Here is an 18,332-nt window from a genome sequence, read left to right as displayed (position 1 = left end):
GAATATCAGCGGGGAATAAAACCATTAGAAATACTGCCCAGCTTAAATGGCCCGCAAATCCCATCATTCCAACTGTTCTGTAACAACGATACGGCAAGCCACTAAAATGTCTCTATTTTATAAAATGATCATCCTTCTAAATTTTCTAATCAAACATGGCTTAAAAAAAACAAAAGAGATAAGAAATACAGTCTAGGCATTAAAGATAACATATTGTATGAATCAAATGTAGATATAAAGAGGAGAGAGTACAACATGGCATAGACAAATGTAAGACATGAGACATGTTTAATCTTGACATCATGACACAATCTTTAAAAGAACTACATTTCCAACTACATGTGATCAATGTGATTAAAACCCCTTTAACACTTTAGCTATTTGACCTTTGACCTTTAAGAGTGATCCTGACTTTGGACGCGATGACTCTGCATGTCCTCTTAATGCGGTAAATAACTGATGCTGAATAACTGAAGTTTCATGAAAAAAAATCTTCCAAGCTAGAGTTAAGATTATATGGATTATGGATTATATAAGATACAATGTTAAGCTATTTGACCTTTGACTCCAAAATGCAACGAGTGACTTTGCTTATGGACTCTGCACATCATCTTGATATGATAAATAATGGATAAAATTACGGAAAGACAGAATGGCCGATATTTGTGACTCCAATATAGCTCCAGTATACAATAACGTACTAGTCTGGCTACCAACTAGCTTATCATTTTTTACTTCTCTAACAATATCTTTCTAAATTTCAAATTTTGCCATTTAACAATCTCTGTAGAACTCCTCTTGGCTATGAGTATTTATATTTTGAGATGAAACGGAGCAGAATTAATTTTTAAACAGAATTTTAATAGTCTAAGGAGTTATCTCCTCTGAATAGAACATAAGGTCACAATAAAGACTAACTGTATACGATGGTATAATAATTATTTTAGAGCAAATCTGTAGTTACAAGCATATTTTGTCTTTAACTGTATACTATATAACCACTATTAGCAACATCTCTGAAGAGCAAACATCTTTCTACACAGGCATATATTCCTTCCATTTAGATTTCAATGTCTTTACAGATTAACTCCTTCAAAAGCAACCAGCTCTTTAAAACAAAGTTTTGTCTTTCTAGTAGTGTTTGCTCTCACTAGATTGTACTGTACTACTGTATGAAGCACAACATATACTAACACTAAATATGTAGAAATCCGTTAGTAAAGTCTCTATTATATAGGCTTTAGAAAGCATTATTGTCACTTGTATGTATGTTATTGTACATGCACCACAGGAACTATACTCCCTCTTAAATTCTGTAGAAATACATTTTTAAAGTCTCGATCGAACAAGTTTGTGAATGCAGGTCACATTAAGCATAAATACTAGTACTTAGTACAACATATTTTAGTTTCACTTATTCTGAAAAAAAAAATGAGGCAGTTGAGTTTCGATCGTTGGTTTCTTGTAAAGTCTCGATCGAACAAATCTCAGAGTTCAGATCACCATAAGCATATCAACACTAAGTAAACTATAATCGGGTTTATAGCACAACACATTATACTTCCACTAAATCTGTAGAAACTTGGTTAGTAAAGTCTCGATCGTTAGTCGTTAGTAATGTCTCGATCGAGAGTGCGAATCTCTTTGATGTTGGTAGTGGCCGGATGAAGGGCCGGAGGAATGTCGACGAGGGTTAGAAACAGAACCGTAACCTGGGAAACAAAAAACAAAACAAAGGCAAGGGTAAGATGTAGTAAACAGATATATGATAAGGTCATCAAATCATGTGCAAACTGCATTATTTTTTGTTCTTTTTTTTTTGCAATACTTGTTTAATATTTGTTATTGCAATGCTTGCTTTTTTAATCAATACTTACTTGGTTATTTTTTTTCAGTACTTAACTATATATTTGTGAACATTGTTAAAAAATAAAAATCAGAATATCTTAACAATAATTTTTGGAGTACACTTACTTATCTAACAAACATTTTTTTTTTGTAATTTTCCATACTTGTTTAGCATAATTTTTTACAAAAGTATACCTCCAATTTAGTACAAAAAAATCATTACTAAGTATATGTCTTTGCAGACATATTTTTACAACAGCTGTATAGCATGCTGTTGTAACACTGCATATTTTTCAAATTTCTTATATAACCTTACGATACAACATGGTTTTTCTTCTTTTTTTTCAGTTTTAAATACGTCAAAACTAAACACAATTGCTTACATAATCAGACTTCATGCGAAGTATGTAATTACATAAAAAAATTATCTTGCTGTGCAAAAATAAATCCCCAAATGAAAGTCATCCAGCAATTGTTTGTATGTAATTGTATGTAAATAACATATATCTGGGAAACAAAAACACAAAACATGGATACACAGTTTGCACATAATTGACACATGTAGGACAGAGTGATGATGGTTAGAAGGTTAAGCAAGGATACATTCTAAATATATCCTTCTAGCATAACATAAAGAGAGTATTTCAAGACAAAACTTTAAAAAAAAAATCACTTTTAATCATAATGTTAACTGTTGCATAGCAACCATTACTACTTGCCATTATTGTAACTGTTGCATAGCAACCATCACTTTCAATCATAACGGTATCTGTTGCATAGCAACCATCACTTTCAATCATAATGGTATCTGCTGCATAGCAACCATCACTTTCAATCATAACGGTAACTGTTGCATAGCAACCATCACTTTCAATCATAATGGTAACTGTTGCATAGCAAACATCACTTTCAATCATAACGGTAACTGTTGCATAGCAACCAGGTAACTGTTGCATAGCAACCATCACTTTCAATCATAACGGTAACTGTTGCATAGCAACCATCACTTTCAATCATAACGGTATCTGCTGCATAGCAACCATCACTTTCAATCATAATGGTAACTGTTGCATAGCAACCATCACTTTCAATCGGTATCTGCTGCATAGCAACCATCACTTTCAATCATAACGGTAACTGTTGCATAGCAACCATTACTTTCAATCATAACGGTATCTGCTGCATAGCAACCATCACTTTCAATCAAATGGTAACTGTTGCATAGCAACCATCACTTTCAATCATAATGGTAACTGTTGCATAGCAACCATCACTTTCAATCATAATGGTAACTGTTGCATAGCAACCATTTCTACTTGTTATTATTGTAACTGTTGCATAGCAACCATTACTCCCTGCTATTATGTAACAATTGCATAGCAACCATTGCACCTGCCAAAACATTAACCAAAACATTACAGCTGCATAGCAACAACTGTTTCCTTTCCTTTTTTATACAGAATTCCAAGAAATAACAGAATTCCAAGAAATACTCTCTTTTGTATTTAGAAAATCAACAGAGGTTAGAACAAGAGGTTATGGTATTTACTAGCTAATAAATGCATTCTAGGAGTTAGTTCTGGGGGAGAATAAAAAGTCGAACATCTTCAACAGTTTTTCTTCAAAGAAACTAAAACAAGAGTCTTTTAAATGTAGTTCAATGTTAAGATCAACATCTCATGCAATCAGCTGCTATTTCATCAATTATCACACATATAATTCTATTATTCAGTTTAAACCTGTATCAAGTACATGTCCAAGGGAATGGCGAAATATGACTTATGACAGGTAAAAATAAGAACAAAATATTAAATGTAGAAATTTAGCTGACTGCTTGTTTAAGGAAAGTGGCTGCTTAATGCAGGTGGTCACTATGTCAAGTGTAACTGTATACCATTTGTTTGGTTGCCATTTTCTTGACCATACTTTATTACATCACATTTTTAGTGGTGAACCATAACCTTGCCTTGCCTTAAATCCATGTTTCACTTGTCAATGCATGTTTACGATAAGAATCTTTGTCCTGTTTCACTGTACATAAAGTAACATGGGATGGGTTGCATGCATGAGATTGGCTCAAACACAAATGTGCTTCCTTAGGGAGTAAAACTGATTAATGATCCACAGAGAACAAACCTTTCTTCCCAAATTATCAAGGACAAATTCTATAAGTTTGAGTTGAACAAACTAAAAGCCTCACTTTTCTCATAAAGGCAGTATTTCTATTCAAAGAATTCGCACAATAATTAGTGGTTTCACTTAATGAAGTAGAAGATGACAGTTGCAGAGTAGAAGTGGGGGAGGGAGGCCTAGAGGTACTCCAATTTAAACTTTATTTGCTAAAGGAAAAGTGGCTGTGGCTTCAGACCACTACAGCAGGAAGAAATCCCTGTGCCATGGCCTTTAATGACACCCTTGATTTATACACAAACTGACCAGTTAAAATCATCTACTTCACAAAGAAATGTTCTGAGTCCTTAATTCTTTTCTTAGGGAGCAACCGAAATTAACAGAATATATTTTTTCTCTGTATAAAAAATAAAACAATTCAGTCGACTATTCAAGGTCTTTATATCAACTATGCAACACAAAAGGACTCAGTTAAACTAACAAGTCCCACTGCAGTGAAAACATCTTATAGGCATTAATTTAAAAATGTACTGGCATTCATTTATAACCAGAAGAACCATTTATTCAAAATCTTTATCAATATTTCTAGTTTTAGAAGGTATTTAACTTGAAAAAAAAAGAAACCAACATTTTCAATACTTTTTCATTGACACTGAAGACAGTTGTTTATACTAAGTAGAAAACACTTTATTCTTTTCTAAAGATAAATATAACATATTTTAAGTCTAAAAGAAGACCTGTGCATTGCGGAGTATGTTATGCAAGAGTAACTTCCCTTCACCAAAGCTAGCAGACTATAAAACCACTTCACCTCTACAGGAGGGAAAAAAATCCGCCTTGTTTCCATAGTAACCTACCTCCTATACTGTCATTGTCTGTTTCGTCATGGAAATCATCACCACGGCTACTTTCAGTAGCGCTAAGCTGACCGTGTCCGTATCTATCGCTAGAAATGCTTGATTTACTGTCTCTAACATGACTGGGATAGATCTGACCACTCTGGCTGCTTGTCATGCTTATAGCATCACTCTCAGCTGAAAGTTAAACATCATGTTTTTGTTTATATAGGATCTGTGAAACATCATGATTTTTTTTAATATCAGATCTGTGAAACATGTTTTTATACAGGATCTGTGAAGCATAATGTTTTGTTCATTAGGACATGGAAATATCATTTTGGTTATATAGAATCTGTGAAACATTGTTTTTTTTTTTATAGGTTCTGTGAAAATCATGTTTTCATTATATAGGTTCTGTGAAACATCATGTTTTTATTTATATAGGATCTATGAAACATCAACTTTTGTTTACATAAGATCTGTGAAACATCATTTTTTGTTTATATAAGTTCTGTGAAACATTAATTTTGTTTATATAAGATCTGTGAAACATCATGTTTTGTTTATATAGAATCTGTGAAACATCATGTTTTGTTTATATAGGATCTGTGAAGTGTCATATTTTTTATATAGGATTTGCGAAACATCATGTTTCGCTATGTCAGTTCAGTTTAACGTCATTTTTCTTCTGATCATATAAACCAAAAGAGGATGTTTTCCAAATTCATTAAACACATTTTACAGAACTATGTTAATTCAAATTCACTAAAACATCCAAATTTTATCACAAAAAAAAAACAACTAGTTTTAAATTCCATAAAAAGTTATGTTTTCATATATATGAATCAGAATAATCCTGTTTTAACATAAAAGTATATACTGAGGTAATATAACAATATCTACGATGCTTGGTTACAAAACATAGAAGTACATCATGTTCCTATATTCTATACACAACTGTCACCTATTATACCTGATCCTTTTCTCCCTTTTCTCTTGCCAATGCTTACATCATCCTCTGAACTGCTCTCAGACTCATGGTCACTGCTCTCACCATAACTTGTGCCTGCAAATATAGGAATAGGTCTTTAACCCTTATCATGATGGACAAGACTGATTCTGCCTTTGCAACCAGTGTAGATCTAGATCAGCCTGCTTATCTGTGCAGTCTGATCAAGATCTGCACTGTTTGCCATTCAGTTGGTATCTTTTTGGTAAGCACCCCTTTAAAATAGTAAATGGTACTGTCCAAAAATTGAAAGACGGACAAGTTCATTATAGAAATTTAGCAGGGTAAGGATTGATACGAAGTCTGCTATGATCAAGTAACCTTTAATATTTACATTCCCTATAAGTTTTGTAAAGAAAAAAAACATTAGTACAAAAATAGAAAGGTGTGGCCCTGTCCATTTTGGCACAAACAAAATAACAATATTTATTTCTTCATACTGGCATTGTAATTTCCCCTAATCTGTCAGAGGTATAAAATATTATGGTTGAGTAATTTAGACTGTGCAAAGAGATTTTGTTTCTGGAGAACTCTTTACAGTTATAACACTGTGAGACAAACTGAATAAAGGAATTAATTAAATGTTATACTGTGAAATCATTACTATTCATGAGGGACAAATTTTCGTGGATTTCGTGGTTGATTCAATCCATGAAATTTAGTCTCAACAAACAAGTAAAATTCCCATTCATTTTATGTTCAAAAGTTGAAATCCACAAAATTCATATTCCCATGAAATTGCCATTTTGACCAAAACCACGAAATTTCATGCCCACGAAATTAAATGATTTTACAGTATACTGGTAATACATGACTGTATACACAAATGTATCAATTTTAACACCTGAATTTTACACTTAAATTTCCTTTCTAAGTTGATTTAATGATAAATGTGAGGCAGACAAGCCACAAAAAGATTTCATCATTGGTAACTGACTGTATATACACATTGGTGATCATCTAATTAAGTTTTAAGAAATTTTGCTCTTTAACGAGTACGTCCAATCCCAGTGAGTGGAAAGAACAAGGTCAAACAAATGTGTTGTTGTTGAAATACCTGATACATTGGATTATAGAATACTAGAAGTTCTATATCTTTTTATGTTTTGAGTATCATAATAAATTAATATCACCTCAGCATAAATAGGTGTTAACTCATTCTTTAAATAAACGCAGTTAACAACTTCCTGCACCTAGGTGACAATTAGAATTAGTCTTTCTTCAGAAAAGGGAAATCACTCTAACAAGACTAATTTACCTAGAGTAAAACCAGTTTCTGAAACACAGACAGTTATCTTACCTTGGCTTCCTCTTCCCCTACTCCAGTTGTTGTATGTTCTTGGTGTACCAGGATGTCCTTTTTGTGAGCCTCTGTATTCTGGTTTCCCTTTATGATTAGCTGCCCCATGTTTGGGCATTTCAGCTTTCTTCTCTGGGATCACATACTTGGGCAGCCCCTTGAAAAACCAGGCTCCAGACCTCTTCCAAACCTGAAAACAGATATAAAAGATGGTTTTATACAGACTACCATGAGACTGACCAAGACAGTAAATACTGATCCCTAGAGAGAGTGATCACCAATCCCACAAAGTCCAAGGGGATAAGCAAAAAGCTTAGAGTTATCCAGAGTTTTGAACTATCAAATCGTAGATGATACAAGGAGGAACAGCAACACAATGCGAAGCAATATACGCCTGAAGGAATTACCTTTCCTTTGACCCCTAAAAGTGACCTTGACCTTAAGTGAGCAATCTGAAACATGCGCTCTGCACGTTGTCTGATGTGGTGAACCTTTGTGCCAAGTTTCTTTAAAATTCAGTTCAAGAGTTACAGAGCGGACACGAAACAGTCATATGACTTTGACCCATAAGTGTGACCTTGACCTTGAAGAAAGCCATCAAAAACATGCACATTGCATGTTGATTCGATGTGTTGAACATTTGTGTGAAGTTTCTTTGAAATCCTGGAAAGAGTTCAAGAGTAACAGCGCAGACACAAAATTGCTAATGGATGGAAGAATGAACACCGGCATCGTAACATAATAGTGACGTTGTTCCCTTTGGGCGTATAAAAATAGAAAGAGACCAAAAGAATTACTAAGTCTGGTTACTAAGTGAGCCATCAATGATTGAGTGCACTGTGTTTCATTTATTATAATATCTTGATAAATCTCTCCAAGGCAAGCCTGATTTGCTAGCAACAAAATATGGAAAGAGTTCCTGTTGCTGCTATACAGAGTTAAATGCTGAATTTACTTCCAGACATTTTTGCAAACATGGTAATACAATATAATGTCAACAACCATTATACAAACTGAGAAATTAGACATACTAAAGTAGATTTTTGCGTGTGAAATAAGAGCAGAAATGCTTTTCAATCATCTGACATTTTCTTTTCTAAAGAAGACGTAAGTAAAGGATAATATCAGATGTGATCAATGCCAAACAAAGGTTCCAGCCACAACAATTGAATTTGTCACACGACAATTGCATTTGTAACACGACAATTGAATTTGTAACGCAAGTTTATATCCTCATCTTCTTAACCTTTACAGACAGTGAAAACATTTCCAGTTCCTTTGTCGAAACAAACACCAAGAATCTAAATACTGAAACTAATTTAAGGTAGTGAGTCATCTCTGACAGTTCTTTCAACTTTTTGTGTGTGTAAATGCAGCATTATTAAATCTGATGCCATCAAATTTTAACACTGATGGAGAATTTTATACAGAAATCAGTCTTCCATTATACAGTTTTGACCATGAATGAAGATGGTGAATTGAAAGCTTTGATGGTGAATAAAAACAGTTTTGATGGTGAATAACAGTTTTGGTGGTGAATTTAAAGTTCTGAAATGCTTACACAGGATTGAAAATTACAAATCAACTGTAAGACTCTGAGTAGCTTTAACAACTTAATGCTTTCAGAGATGTAAGTTACAGCAAAATCTTTTGTTATCAAGCTTGGAATTACCACAGCAGACAGATAAATGAGGGAAAAATCATCTGGAATTCCCAAAGCAGATTTACAAACTTGGCCTTTTTTCTCTATATATATTGATAGACTTCTAACTCGAAATGGTACCATAGTGGTTTCAAGATTTATCAGACAGTTTTATATTAATGACTTATCTGAAGATATATAGAGTTCACACTACTTAATTTCACTACTGGATGCACATACCATTAAACATGGTTTAAAACCCTGTAAAATATCCATTAAAATAGGAAAAACCGTTAATTAACCCCATTAATTCTTGCATTACTTTATTTAACAGGTTTCACAATATTAATGGGTTACATGTTAAAATACCATTAAAACACCCATTTTTGACCATGAATCATGCCATCAAAAATTTAGTTTGGTAGCTATAAAGTTAATGGCTTTGAAAAAATAGTGAAATTCTGCATATTTTGAATTTAACAGAATTATTCATGGCCCTTAAATTTGATTTAATGCCCATTAAATGTTCAGGTTCTGTATGATTTCATTTTAGAGTAAACTTAATGGCCCTTAACAGCAATGTGATGCCCATTAAATCCTACATTCTGTAAAATGTGATTCGTAGATTTTCTTTTTTTGGTTTTTGGCTTGCACTCCCATTGAATGCTTATAATTCCAGTCCCATATTGTTCTAAAATGGACTTTAATCACAATAAATACATACTATGCACACATCATCTATAAGATATCATGATGTTATATTTAGTTGCATTAAAGTTATTTCCCCTTGATGCAGTTACGCCATTTCTTTCAAATGTTTGCAAAATTGTGTTCCTACAAAAAATAGGATTTATTTCAATGAAAGTCGGATGAAAACATATTCATTTATTTGATAACATCAATCTACATTATTTTGGTAAGGGTAAATACGTATGCATGCCATTTTTCTGTTTTTTGTTTTTCCTGTCCAAATAATCAGCATTTGTATAAGAAAATGGATGGGGTAAGGAATTTACATTATAAAATGTGTTCAGACCAGTTTAGATTTTCAAATTTTCCAATCCTTGAGTAGAAACTAAGGTTTATAGAGAAGTGAACAGTACACATGATTGTGAAGATTTACAGTCTGATTTAAAGTCATTTTGCGCATGGGCAGATCAATCGCTTCTTCGTTTCAATGAAGAGTGTGGTACGCTTGATTGGGGAGGTGAAAGCTACTTGTGATGCAATCCCTCAAACATTTGCTCTTAGCTGTTTAAGTGCATGCACCTGAGCACAAAGAACTGAAGTAGAGCTAAATTGTGATTGCCCATTGTGCGCTGACATTGTCATCAACAGTTGCTTTTTGAATACACCTGATGCCTAATGTCTGTACCAATAAAAACTTGGTCAGAATGTCTGTCAATATTATAATGTTGAATAGTTAAAACTACCCACATGGTCACTTGATCTATTAAACCAGTACCTGTAAACCCTTCTCAGTACAACACAATACAATACAATATCCATTTATTTTCTCATTTCATATGAACATATGACAGAATAAGGATACAATATGACAAATGTTTGTAAGAGGCTGTTACATGTGTTTACATTACAAAATAATGAGAGAAAAAAGAAGAAACAAATGTTCTTCTAGCATTTTACAAAACAGTACATATGTATAGATACTATTACATGTGTAGTAATACGTAGTTTAAATCAATACGGCAAATATCAATATGAGGTTGGTAATCTTAAGATGTCAAATTCTGATGGCAAATTTTCATGGCCCTTAATTTGATATACCATTAAAATATTACGAACCCATTAAAATTGAATCTGACATATTTAATGAGACCATTTTTAAGAAATAATTAATGGCCATTAACTGAGTGTTAAAAATAATTAATGGCCCCATTAGTTCTTACTAATTAATGTGGAATTAAGGGGTCCTTTTTTAATGGCACATTAATTTCATGCCAATAAAAAAATGGACTTTTAAGGAGCCTGTTAACTTATTTTAATGGTTTATTTTAAGCAGCTTTTCATGGCCATCAAAGTCATTTTAACAAGGTATATTTTACCAGGGTTTTAATATACTTATTTCATGGCTTTTTAATGTATGGCATTAAAACTATTGTCATGAAAATCCCACTAAATAGTAAGAAGTAATGGGTGAATTTTAATGGTGACCTGTTAAAACTCTGTTAAAAATGTTTGAAAAAATTAAGGCCAATTTCATGACCCTTTTAATGGCATGTGCATCCAGTAGTGTTTACTGCTATACCCCATGGATTATCGGAGACTTCAGTTTGGAGACTTCAGATCCTACAATATATCTGGGTGTTCGCATGACTATGCAGGTTTACAAAGAATTAATATGTACTTTTCAATAGCTCTATTTAAATAGCTTGAAGAATCTTTAAACCCTGACTTTAATTTTGTACAGTATCTCATGCAAAATTACTTTTTTCACACCTTCATATTCAGTATGTTGTTAATGAATCATGTCCTTGAACAGTATGTCATACTGCATTTCAGTAAGAAAAGAAAGACATAACAGAAAGTTCATCATTTGCTTTAGAGGAATTTAACCCTTACCCTGCTAAATTTCTATAATGAACTTGTCCATCTTTCTTGTCCATTAATTGTTAAAAGGGGTGCTTAACTAAAAGATACTGACTGAATTGCAAACAAACAGTGCAGATCTTGATCAGACTGCAAGGATGTGCAGCCTAATCATGATCTATACTGGGTGCAAAGGCAGAATCAATCGTGTCCAGCATGGTAAGGTAACCTATAACTGACATAAGAATCTGAGGGATTTGAAATATCACTGCTATTATTCTGCAATGTTACACCATTTGAAGTTTTAAAGCAAAACTGTCACTGATGATGAATGTAGCTTAAAGAAAGGTTACAGTAACTGAATTAAATTTGCAAACAAAATTAACAGTTCAATAAGTGACTACAAGAAAGTTGCAATTTAGTTTGGAATCATCACTGACAGCCAATTGTGAACAAAACTATCTGATATTCTAAAACCATATTTGGAAACTGCCATTTTTCTCTCCAAATATAAATTGATTTCCCAGTTAAACATGATAAAGTATTTTGTTGCATGCTACTGCCAAGATCTATCAGACAGTTTTATGCAAATAACTTTTCACCTGATGTTTTATGTTCAATGCCTCACTTGGCATCATGGGTAAAATCTGTTTCTACAGACAGCTTTCTTCTAATGTGCCTCCCACTTAAGCTGGAAAACTGGCTTTGAGTCTTTGTTTTTAGTGCTATTAAAGATATACCATGCCAAATTTCATATTTTAGAATATGAACAAAATATTACATAGTATCTAATGAAATGAAAAATGAAAAGATAGAGTTAATGTGATTATGTGCATAAACAATATTGTATGTCAGGTTTAAAAAACTACAACTTACACACTAATAATTGTATTCATAAGTAAACCAAGTATAAATATATAATGTCAATTAAAAAACTGGAAGTGCTTTTTTGGTTTTAACAAATGACTTATTTCATATAAAAACTAATGCAAATGCAAGTAAAGTAATTTAATTTATCTAGTAAAATTAAATATTTTTGTTGAGGATTTTCTAGATTTACATCAGTATCTTAAATGATAATTTTCTTAAAGTGAACAATACACATAGAACAACTTTAAAGCTTTTTATCATACTTCGATCGTCACTTATTCACAACTGGTTTTAGAATTAGTGGTTTATTTTAGGACCAGATAATTTTCACATTTGATTTTTTACTCACTACATCATTTACTCACTAAAATACACACTATATTCTGTGATCTTTCATATCTTTTAAAGGGAGAAAGTTTTTAACTTATGTTGCAGTGTACATTAATATTTAACCCTTAGCTTTGTGCTGGTGGCAAGTGATTCTGCTTTTGCAACCAGTGCAGACCAAGATCAGCCTGCACATCTGTGCAGTCTGATCATGGTCTGCGCTGTTCGCTATTCAGTCAGTAAATTTTCAGTAACCCATTCGAATGATAAATGGTATTGCCCAAATTGAATGATGCACCAGTCCATTTTAGATATTGAGCAAAGGTTAAACAGCCCAGCTGCTAAGTGATAAAGTTAACTCAGTGTCTATCAGTTTTCTTGAGAAAGATGTATGCCAAAATTATGTGACAAACTTCTCTGGAGTATTATAAGGACACATTTAACTTTGTCTGGAATGGTAACATAAAAATGTCAAAATAGATATACTTTTTAAAAGCACTTCAAGCATTTTGTGTACTTCTCAAAAACAGGATATTTTTCGCTGAAACAAAATTCTTGGATAATTCCACAAAAAGCAGACTTTTTCAGACCCCATAACAAAGGTTTCCATTGCAATTCTACCCTTGATCTTAGTTTAAGCTGAATACCCAACAGCTTTTTATATAAGCTGCATTTCATTATCTTAATAGGAACACCAATTATAAATGAAATTTTCTCAATTTTTAACCTAAGTGCCACTGTTCCTACGTGCGAACCCAACTTTGGCATTCATAAAGCTAAACCTCTGCAGCCCAGTGGCCTAGTGGTAAATTTATTCGCTTCCAGTGCAAGAGGTTATGGGTTCAATCCCTGGCCGGTTCATATCAACAACGTATAAAATGGTACTTCCTTGCTTAGCCCTCACTGTAAGGAGATGGTGACTGGGTGGGGTATGATATCACATATCTACAGCATCATATTCCAGTGAGGCAGCACTATAAACTTGGCCATTGTGCCCACTGCTACAAGCAGACGCCGTGGTTTATATGACTAAAAAATCGTTGAACTAAACTCAAACATACACACTCTCCTAATGCTTAACAGTTTCATACAGTTCTCTTTTTTTCCTATCTAAATGGAGTAACAGAGCAGAAACTGAAAGGAAGGAATGGACATACGCTTAGTGTGCATTTATTTTCATCAGAATTACTTCCCTTTAACATATAGAGAATATTCATTACAGTGGCTTTGAAGACATTTCAGTTCTTCAAACAGCAAACTGGCAATAAATAATAAATAATACAACAGTACCTATGTCTAGACTTTGTCATAAATGGAGTAAAAGCTGACTGAATCTGTTCCAAAGATAGAGATCAAGCAGAATTTATAATGTGTCTCCTCACACAGATCATTCATACAAAATCAAAGTCATTCAGAAGCTTTCCATCAAAATTCAGCAAATCAGATATGACTACAAGGCAAAAATGGAATATTTATGATGATGAAAGCCCTACTGCAGACACACCGACTATATGGAGAAAATGACATAAATTATCTACAGTCCTACGTTCCTAGCAACAAAAATAAAAAGCGCCTTGTTCGACAAATTGATATGCTGATATACAGTACAACATGTTTACAGCGAACACAATGTGATGACTGAAGGTTACAACACACTAAATAGCAGTTCCTCTTTATTCTATATAAAACTGACAAATTTCCAATGGCCACAGCACACATCAGGACCCCTTTTAAATGTCTGTAACCTATATTTTCTTAAAGAAAATCTGTCATGTGATTTTAGCAAACAAGAGGACCACGATGGTCCTGAATCGCTCACCTGTCTCCACATGACCCAATTTTCATGAAGATCCATTGAAAAATATAGCTTCTAGAGAGGTCACAAGGTTTTTCTATTATTTGACCTAATGACCTAGTTTTTTAAGGCACATGACCCAGTTTTGAACTTGACCTAGATATTATCAAGGTGAACATTCTCACCAATTTTCATGAAGATCTCTTGAAGAGTATGGCCTCTAGAGAGGTCACAAAGTTTTTCTATTTTTATACCTACTGACCTAGTTTTGACCACACGTGACCCAGTTTCAAACTTTATCTAGATATCATCAAGGTGAACATTCAGACAAATTTTCATGAAGATCCATTGAAAAATATGGCCTCTAGAGTGGTCAAAATGTTTTTCTATTTTTAGACCTACTAACCTAGTTTTTGACCGCAGTTGACCCAGTTTCGAACCTGACCTAGATATCATCAAGATGAATACTCAGACCAATTTTCATACAGATCCCATGAAAAATATGGCCTCTAGAGAGGTCACAAGGGTTTTTTATTATTTGACCTACTGACCTATTTTTTGATGGCACGTGACCCAGTTTCAAACTTGACCTAGATATCATCAAGGTGAACATTCTGACCAATTTTCATGAAGATCCATTGAAAAGTATGGCCTCTAGAGAGGTCACAAGGTTTTTCTATTTTTTAGACCTACTGACCTAGTTTTTGACTGCAGTTAACCCAGTTTCAAACCTGACCTAGATATCATCAAGATGAACATTCAGACCAACTTTCATACAGATCCAATGAAAAATATGGCCTCTAGAGAGGTCACAAGGTTTTTCTATTATTTGACCTACTGACCTAGTTTTTGATGGCACATAACCCAGTTTCGAACTTGACCTAGATATCATCAAGGTTAACATTCTGACCAATTTTCATGAAGATCCATTGAAAAGTATGGCCTTTAGAGAGGTCACAAGGTTTTTCTATTTTTAGACCTACTGACCTAGTTTTCGAATGCACTTGACCCAGTTTCAAACTTGACCTAGATATCATCAAGATAAACATTCTGACCAACTTTCATAAAGATCCCATGAAAAATGTGACCTCTAGAGTGGTCACAAGCAAAAGTTTATGGACGGACGGACGGACAAACGCACGCACGGACGGACGCCACGCGATCACAAAAGCTCACCTTGTCACTTTGTGACAGGTGAGCTAAAAACAGGAGCTGTCCGCAAGACAGCGCACTCGACTTTTCTCAGTGCTTGACTCTGAATTAGCGCTTTGCCAGTAAAAAAAATTCAAAGTTACAAAGGGACATAACTCTGTCAAAATTCAAATCAGAGTTATGGGAATTGTGTCTCCTGGTGTAGACTTTAATAGTAAATGACTATTTTGAGTTTCAAGTCAAAAGCTTTAATAGTAACAGAGATATTTGACTTTATCAAAAAAATTTAACAAAAAATTCTAAGTTAAAAAGGTGCATAATTCTGTCAAAATTCAAATCAGAGTTATGGGGATTATTTCTCCTAGTGTAGACTTTGATGGTAAATAAGTATTTTAAGTTTCAAATCAAAAGCTTTGATAGTAACAGAGATATCTGACTTTATCAAAAACTTTAACCAAAAATTCTAAGTTAAAAAGGGGCATAATCCTGTCAAAATTCAAATCAGAGTTATGGGAATTGTGTCTCCTGGTGTAGACTTTGATAGTAAATAACTATTTTGAGTTTCAAGTCAAAAGCTTAAATAATAACAGAGATATTTGACTTTATCAAAAATTGTAACAAAAAATTCTAAGTTAAAAAGGGGCATAATTCTGTCAAAATTCAAATCAGAGTTATGGGGATTATTTCTCCTAGTGAAGACTTTGATGGTAAATAAGTATTTTAAGTTTCAAATCAAAAGCTTTGATAGTAACAGAGATATCTGACTTTATCAAAAACTTTAACCAAAAATTCTAAGTTAAAAAGGGGCATAACTCTGTCAAAATTCAAATCAGAGTTATGGGAATTGTGTCTCCTGGTGTAGACTTTGGTAGTAAATAACTATTTTGAGTTTCAAGTCAAAAGCTTTAATAGTAACAGAGATATTTGATTTTAATAGTAAAGGAATATTTGACTTTATCAAAAATATTAACAAAAAAATCTAAGTTAAAAGGGGCATAATTCTGTCAAAATTCAAAACAGAGTTATTGCGATTGTTTCTCCTGGTGTAGATTTTGATGGTAAATAAGTATTTTAAGTTTCAAGTCAATAGCTTTGATAGTAACAGAGACATTTGACTTTATCAAAAACTTTAACCAAAAATTTTAAGTTAAAAAGGGGCATAATTCTGTCAAAATTCAAATCAGAGTTATGTGGATTGTTTCTCCTGGTGTAGACTTTGATAGTAAATAACTATTTTAAGTTTCAAGTAAAAAGCTTTGATAGTAACAGAGATATTTGACTTAATCAAAACCTTTAACCAAAAATTCTATGTTAAAAAGGGGCAATGCTATATTCGTCAAAATTCAAATCAGAGTTATGGGGATTGTTTCTCCTGGTGTAGACTTTGGTAGTAAATAACTATTTTAAGTTTCAAGTCAATAGCTTTGATAGTAACAGAGATATTTGACTTTATCAAAAACTTTAACCAACGGCGACGGCGACGCCGGGGCGAGTACAATAGCTCTACTTTTTCTTCCAAAAGTCCAGCTAACAAGAGCTGTCAATAATGGTGACAAATGCCCCTGCAGCACCTTGACCATTGACCTGGTGACCTTGACCTTTGATCTGGTGACCCCAAAGGCAATAGGGGTCGTGTACTCAATAAGTACTATCAGCATGTGAAGTTTGAAGGTCCTGGGTGCAGTGGTTCGCGAGTAAAGTGCCTTCATGCAAAAAGTTAACGTTGTGACGAACGAACGAACGGACGGACAGTTGAAAACTAATATGCCCCCCTTTGGGGGAATAAAAATGCAAAGAAAAAAGGAATATAGCTCTACAGAGCAAAAAAACTGAGGACTATTTGAATCCGCCATTATGTGACTACCATTTTTTTTTTTTTCACGCCATTTTTCTATTAAGTGTCTGTATGCCTGAAACACATTTGCATATATATTAAGGTTTCTGTGTTGAGAGGTTGTATTATCAGTTTCCTCAGATGTGTTTGCTCCTTAAAGGTCATAAAATTAATCTTTAGCTTTGAACGTAAGTTGTTTTTTTTTCTTTTAGGATGTTTGACTGTGCTGCTGACATTAGACTGTAATCTTTATTCCAATTTAATTGGATTATAAAAGCTCCTTTGTTTTAATATGCACATTCTGCCACACCTGAATGAGCTTACACCATTCAACTAAACACAGTCCAAGGGAAAATCCCCACTGACTTCCTTATCTGTTTGATAGGATTTTTTTTAATTTTCGAAAAATCTTGATTAGTTTTGGATTTATCATCAAAAACTTTTTTGATGGTTTTCCATTGTACGTTTTAGCCATTCTGAGAAGTTTTTTTTTAAAAATCAATTTGAGTTTGTAAACTTTCAGAATATATTTATTACCATAAAAGCAACATTTCCGTAGTCAAATTTTGTAAAAATTTTGATAAAAAATTTTAAAAAATATTTTCAAAACTGTGATTTTAAGAAAAATATATATTTTTGGTCATTAAATATTAAAACAAGAGGGCCATGAAGGCCCTGTATCGCTCACCTGACCTAGTGACCTAAAGATCATCAAGATTAACATTCTGACCAAGTTTCATCAAGATATGTTCATAAATGTGGCCTCTACAGTGTTAACTAGCTTTTCTTTTGATTTGACCCCGTGACCTAGTCTTTGACCCAACATGACCCAGATTCGAACTTGACCTAAAGATCATCAAGTTTAACACTCTGACTAAGTTCCATGAAGATACAGTCATAAATGTGGCCTCTAGAGTGTTAACAAGCTTTTCCTTTGATTTGCTCCCATGACCTAATTCTTGACCCAACATGACCCAGATTCGAACTTGACCTAAAGATCATCAAGTTTAATATTCTGACTAAGTTTCATGAAGAT

General features: G+C 33.4%; 1 protein-coding gene across 5 annotated transcripts in view; it reads right to left on the bottom strand.

Annotated features, from left to right (window-relative positions):
- The window catches only part of LOC123535480 (rabphilin-3A-like), a 122,630-nt gene that overhangs the window by 27,877 nt on the left and 76,421 nt on the right, over positions 1–18,332 (bottom strand). For all 5 annotated transcript variants that reach the window (XM_053519729.1, XM_053519728.1, XM_053519732.1 and 2 more), the window contains 3 exons: positions 7,127–7,316; positions 5,791–5,883; positions 4,836–5,012 (listed from right to left, as the gene is read on the bottom strand). In XM_053519729.1, coding sequence (XP_053375704.1) covers positions 4,836–5,012; positions 5,791–5,883; positions 7,127–7,316 — 460 coding nt within the window. The remainder of the gene's footprint in view (positions 1–4,835; positions 5,013–5,790; positions 5,884–7,126; positions 7,317–18,332) is intronic.

Source organism: Mercenaria mercenaria, chromosome 12 (genome assembly GCF_021730395.1).
Source record: "Mercenaria mercenaria strain notata chromosome 12, MADL_Memer_1, whole genome shotgun sequence".
In the NCBI taxonomy this organism is placed as follows: Eukaryota; Metazoa; Mollusca; class Bivalvia; order Venerida; family Veneridae; genus Mercenaria; species Mercenaria mercenaria.
The sequence above is the reverse complement of the archived record's forward strand: the minus strand, read 5'-3'. Positions and strand labels throughout refer to the sequence as shown.